Source organism: Caretta caretta, chromosome 9 (genome assembly GCF_965140235.1).
Source record: "Caretta caretta isolate rCarCar2 chromosome 9, rCarCar1.hap1, whole genome shotgun sequence".
Lineage (NCBI taxonomy): Eukaryota > Metazoa > Chordata > Testudines > Cheloniidae > Caretta > Caretta caretta.
Window position 1 is genome coordinate 54,601,322 of NC_134214.1, and position 6,403 is coordinate 54,607,724.

General features: G+C 37.9%; 1 protein-coding gene across 4 annotated transcripts in view; it reads left to right on the top strand.

Moving 5' to 3' along the window:
- RNF168 (ring finger protein 168) overlaps positions 1-5,354 on the top strand; it is a 30,595-nt gene extending 25,241 nt beyond the window's left edge. For 3 of the 4 annotated variants that reach the window (XM_048862833.2, XM_048862834.2, XM_048862832.2), the window contains 4 exons: positions 621-745; positions 2,157-2,244; positions 2,962-4,031; positions 4,321-5,354. In XM_048862833.2, coding sequence (XP_048718790.1) covers positions 621-745; positions 2,157-2,244; positions 2,962-4,031; positions 4,321-4,405 — 1,368 coding nt within the window. In that variant the 3' untranslated portion in view covers positions 4,406-5,354. Of the gene's footprint in view, positions 1-620; positions 746-2,156; positions 2,245-2,961 lie in introns of all 4 variants that reach the window. The other variant, XM_048862835.2, reaches the window with a different exon arrangement.
- Positions 5,355-6,403: the final 1,049 nt, after the last annotated feature.

Below are 6,403 nucleotides of genomic sequence, written 5' to 3' on the forward strand. Positions count from 1 at the left end.
CCACCTTCTTGGATACCAGGAGCTCCTCTCTTCTCCCGTCATTTAAAAAATGCTTTTTTGGAGGAGGTTAATGTCTGTAGCCTGTGTTTAGGAGTGGAAAACGCAATGGCATTGTTTGAGAAAGAGTAACTTAGAAGAATCCTAACCATTGAAATATATATAGATGTGGGATGTACATGCCTCAGTTGCATTTTGATATAACCTGCCATTTTGTGGTAATACACTGGACCCTCACTAGAACGCACGTCTATATAGTGCGAATTCACATATAACATGGTCGCGGCCATAGATCCCCAAATTACTTTAATTGCAGTTCATTTTAACGCAGTCCCTGCTATAACGCTGTCCCCCCACGTTAACGCGGTACTGCGCATGGATCCCAAATCCCATGTTCTAGCAAGGGTCCAGTATACTAATGAAAAACAATGGATTTATCACTAATGGAAAAACTCCTCTTCTCCTGATATCACTGCCTCCAGGTAAATTTAATGCATGCTGAATGCAGTTCCCTATCTATACTTCTTGTTTGCACCAAAAAATTCATGCAAATAACTAATCCTGTGTACAGAAGCACAATTATTTTCAATTTTGTCTAATTTCTATGTTTCCTGTCATTAAAGAACAAGTCCACCAGTGAACACATGTTCAGCACTCCTTTACTTGCAAACAGTCACACGTCTGGCCCATCTCCAATTAGTTCATGCAAGACAAAGAACAAATCAAGCAACTCTGGAGACATCCAAAAGTAAGTAATCAAGCTTTCTGTCCAAGATTTGTTGGTACATTTCCACAACATACACAGCATGTGAAAGGAGAAATATGGTTTTTAGTTTGGAAAGAAATAAGTGTGGCTAAACTTGAAAATGTACCCCTGTAAAAGAGCACATTGGCAGTCTGTGTTGATTCTCTCAACTACTTCCTTATCAAACTTGCTCAGGTAACAGATAAAAAGATGGATTTTCTAATTGTCAGTAGAGCAAATTCAACCTGGAATCTGAAAGTCAAGTTGTGTTCTTACTCTGAGATGACATAGCAATAGAGATTCTGCAGTTGGAGCTCGTTTAGTAATTCTGTTGATGTATAGCCAAGAATAGAATCAGTCTTGTTCTCCTATAGCTGCAGTGCAAATAGTGAAGACGTCAGTAAACAGATAAGATTTGACATATACAGGTAGATCTACTGAATAACAAGTGCCGCCTTTGCATAGTTGACTCTTTCGATTGTAACCTCACTTTAAGATCACTGTGTTCTGCCTCGATATCCTGTTGTAGTCTCATTGGCCTTCTTAGGCTGAATTTATTCTATGTTGATATATTCTTTAAACTTGATCACTGTGGCCCCTTTGGTTACTCACCTTTAGTTCTGTTCCTGGCAGATCGGTTTCTGTTAACTTCTTTTCTTTTTTAAAAAGAAAAGGAGTACTTGTGGCACTAGCTCACTTCATCGGATGCATCTGATGAAGTGAGCTGTAGCTCACGAAAGCTTATGCTCAAATAAATTTGTTAGTCTCTAAGGTGCCACAAGTACTCCTTTTCTTTCTGCAGATACAGACTAGCACGGCTGCTACTCTGAAACCTTTCGTTTTTAAGTTCACTTTTTCAGAGAAGAAAAGGAATAGAAACCTTTTCAGAGAAGTGTTCTTCAGTCCTTATGGACTTGTATGCCATCCAGTCTTCCAATTAGGATCAGAGAACTTGACCCTTTATGGTCCTCCAGCTGTGGCTGCTAGCCACACTGGGTAATCACTATTGCCTTTTAAAGTAAATATGAACTATTTCTCATGGCTTCAAGGAGGCTTAGAAAGTGTAATGGCAAGCATTTGTTTCTTGTTGATGCAATAAATCACCTTCAAAACGACTATAGGTAAATGGTTTTTCATTTGTAAAATAAGCTATCGCGTAATCTTTGGATTCTAGTGGTGATCTGCATTACTTTTTTAGCATACTTTTTTTTTTTTTTTTTTTTTTTTTTTGGTAATCTATGGTAACTAGAAGCTACTGAATGTTACAGTATTTCAGCACAGGGTAATGTGAAAGATAATAGTGGGACACTCACCTACACTGATCTGAAGATTCAGAGAAATGTGGAGGACTCTCAGACTTTAATTTGATGCTTAAAGTTTTGTCTTACTATGTGCTTTTTTCCCCCCCCTTAAGGTATCTGTCTCCAAAATCGCCTTGTGCCTCGGTATCAATGTCGCTCTCTAAAAAAGCAGAAAAAGGCAGGAATAACTCCTTTTCTATGGTAATCTATGTCTCCATATTGAAGTTATATATGGCACAATTTATTAGTAGTTGCATGTTCTTTTCTTTTTGTTGAGGGTATATAGACTGGAAGTACATATATAGCCATAAAAATGAACACACTGTCATCTTAAAAAGGTAAAGGTTGTATTTAAACAGAATTTCAGAAATGGCCTTAGAAAGCATTTCATCCAGACAATCTGTATCACTGACTAGGCAAAATATATTTTTGTTACTCTGTGAAAAATTGCAAGATCCAAATATATATTCTGATTCTCTGATATCAAGTGTTGGAGCCAGAAAATTCATTGTTAAGGTCTGCTAAACAGGGGTAATTTCGCCTTATGTTTGAGACCTCTACTTTTCTGACCAAAAAAAATATTTTAACTGCAAACTCAACATAGCATCTGGAAGGCAAGCTTGTATTCATTTTGACTTGTGCATCATCCCCAACAAGAATTGTACAATGGTGACTTGGTTAATAGTTCTGTTGGTGCACAGGCCAGAAAAGAATCCAACTTAATACCCTCTAGCTTTCAGAGCTAATGCAGCCAACAGAAATGAAACGTGCTTTTTATTTTATCAAATTTTCTATTTATATAAAAGCTTATCAGAGCACAATAAACGTTTCTGAACAGAAGTAAAAGTTTATAGAATAACTTTTCACCAAGCTGTATTTGATCGGTTTGTTTTCAGTTTTGCCTTATCTTTTCTGTAGGAAAATAATAACACTGAAGAGGACATCTTAATGTGGCAAGAAAAGGATAGAGAGGAAATGCCAACATTGTCTCCACAAACTTTCTCCACTGTTCAAGACAGAAATGTTAAGGATTCATTTTTAGAATCATGTCTGACTTATTTAAATACCTCTCCTGTAGTGGGGTCTCATCCCATTGAGTGGGAAGGTCTGTCAGGAGCAAACTATCAGGTAGATAAAATTACAAATGCACTTCGCAATGTCACAAAACAGGAAAGGCCTGATACTGGACTTCCTTCTTCCAGTGGAGAGGTAGCCAGAAGTGCCTTTGAAAATGATAACTCTACATGTACAGAAAACATAGACTTTGAAAAATGTGTAGAAATTAGCTCTTCTCTTCAGGAAGTGGTTGATTCTGTGACGTCTGGCAAATTAGAGAACAGGGATGCATCCCATAATCTCATGGAAGTGGCTGCAAACTGCTCAGTTGAAGGAAAGAAACAAAATGTGTTACAGAACAGTAAGGAAACTCCAAAAAGAAAATCTCAAGAATCTCCAACTGAAGCAGCAGTTGATTTATGCTTGATTGATAAAAGGAGGAAAATTTTTCCAGAAACTTTTGAAGACCAAGAGGAGAAGGTAAATGATCTTAATGTGCAAATGCATATAGATTTGGAGAAGCAGCTTTATGAGAGGCGTAAGCAAGAGGAGCAAGACAGGCTCCTGGCTCTACAACTTCAGAGAGAGATAAACAGGGAGCAAAAGACATTAAACCGAAAGAAAGGCTCTCCAGATGAGTACCTTCTGCGTCCTAAAGCATCTCCATCTTTGGAGGAATCTCCAACTGGGAGAGGTAGTCATAAGACTGCAAGTGAGTCGACATCTCCCAAGAGCCAGACTGAAATGAGTCATCGGAAACTGCGAAGAAGCTCCCACAATGAGAACTGGCAGCCTCCCACCAAGCTCCAGATGAAATCGCCCAGTGTCAGAGGAGGAAAAGTGTTGAACTGTGTCAACAGCTGTGCCTCAAAGGATATCCAATCTCTGTTGACCAAGAATAAGCAAAAGACAATCCTTCAGATGTTTAAGAGGTCTATTTCAAAGTAAACGATCAATAGGACTATGAAGGCACAGTGGGGTGGATGGGAAATAAAGCAGTATCCTTCCTGGTATCAGATAAAGCTTCTTGTAAACAGCTACTTTTAAGTTGATTGTATTAAAGGAGGATCATTTTAGAACATAAATGCACTCAGAATTATACAGTGCTGTTGAGCCAAGAAGCCTCTAATGCCTTCCTTTTCTCCAGACCTTATTAGTTTTAGTTAATTTCTTAACTAAATACAGAACGAGTCTGTATCTTCAATTATTTGTTCACTGCAGGGCTACAGCACTACAGACTTCCATCAACACAGCTGCTGTGCATTATGTTGAAGGCCTGGACTGGAACCTCACCCTGCTTGATTAGTGTTGGCTGGTGAAGATATGACAGTTAACCATGTCTGTTGTAGTTTTTTTCCCTCACAGTTTTGTAATTAGATTACTATAGAAAATATTGGATAAATTAGCATTACTTATTTTTCTATAACAATATGATGAATTTCATCAAAAGTATATAATATACAAAATCACCAGACTGGAAAATGGGGGGTGGGGGAGGAAAAGTCAAGATAAAGAGACTATAATTTGGAATAAGTTATAATTAATGAATCAACAAGTGTGAATAAGGACTAGGTTTATTCCCAGTTTTGAGTTAGTTTATTTGGCTGGTTATAAGACTACCCTTTCTTTTTGTTGTCTTTGTAGGATATCATCCCTTTATGTCAGTAACCATTTTCCTCCTGCTTTGCTTTTTTGGTACATGTTAAATGTTTTTGTTCAAATAAGCAAATAATATCAGAGTTTTATAATTCATCTGAATTGCTGTTTGTCTAGAATACAAGAAACTTCAGGCCTGTGAGGAAAAGTTATTGCAGGCTACAAAAGATAGATAAAGGGTTCTCATTTGCCCACATTTCTCCTTCCTCGTTACTTCTCTGAAATTCCCAGTTTACTATTTGTCTGCATTGTGAGGAAACAAAAATTAACAATTTTGTTTCATTTGGACTTGCCAAATGTTTACCTAAATGTTAATATACAGAAATACTGATGACACTATTCTATGTATATTCACATTTTTAGTGAATGAGTATTACAGTAAATGTTTGAATCTTATTTTGATCTGTACATTTGTTTGAACAACAATTAGTTTGGGTGTACTTGGAATGAAAAATTCCAAAACAAAAACTGTGTTTTGGCTCTGAGTTTAGTCTTTAAGGTCAAGCACTTTTCATGGTTTAAGTGTGAGATGTTCCCAAGCCACAATACAGCTGCTGTTTCTTCTGACTTTGTATCAATTAAAATGGCTTTCATCACTATGTAACTTGAATTAATTATTTTGCCATTGTTTTCCTAGGGAAGACTAAAAATACCCGTTTTTAAATTTTGGGTGTAAACCAGGGATTCTCAACCTTTTTCTTCGAGGCCCCCCAACGAGCTACAAAAACTCCATGGCCTGCCTGTGCCACAACTGTTTTTTCTGCATATAAAAGCCAGAGCCAGCATTGGTGTAGCAAGGAGAGCAGTTGCCTGGGGCCCCACACTGCAGGAGTCCCCACAAAGTTAAGTTGCTCATGCTTCAGCCCCAGGTGGCAGGGCTGGGAGCCCTGGGGTTCAGCCCCACACAATGGGGCTTCAGCTTTCTGCCCTGGGTCCCAGCAAGTCTAACACTGGCCCTGCCTGGTGGCCCCCTGAAACCTGTTCATGGCCCTCCAGGAGGCCCTGGACCCATGTTTGAGAACCACTGGTGTAAACAGCATTTTAAAATAATTTTTGGAAAGCATAAGCAGTGGGACAAGCCAAAAAGCTGTGCATGACTTTTTGTCTTCTGATGTTTATGACAATAATAATAGCAGCATGGTATGAGCATTATATGCATAAATGGTACTTTCCCAGAAGAGCTTTTCAGTCTAACAAAGACAATAGGTGAGATGATACATTTAAAATCAAAAAAACACCAGACCCAAAACAAAACCATTCTCCACTTTGCCCAGGTTATTGCTTTCTCAACCCTTGTGCAGAAGCCTTCACTTACTGTATTTTTCTTTATAAGATATCCTAATTTATATTCGCAAAAAGAAAAGGAGTACTAGTGGCACCTTACAGACTAACCAATTTATTTGAGCTACTCCTTTTCTTTTTGCGAATACAGACTAACATGGCTGCTACTCTGAAACCTAATTTATATTCTATCCCAGTCCAGCCCTTAATTTTTCTTTTCAATTTTTATACTTATTTAATATGTATTTACTGTATTACTAATCTTATCTTTTCCCAAAGCTGTTAACCCTTTCCTACATTAAAATGTTTCTCTAAAAACAAAACGTTGACTAGATTCCTGCTATCCCTAGCATGCACAAGCTGTGAT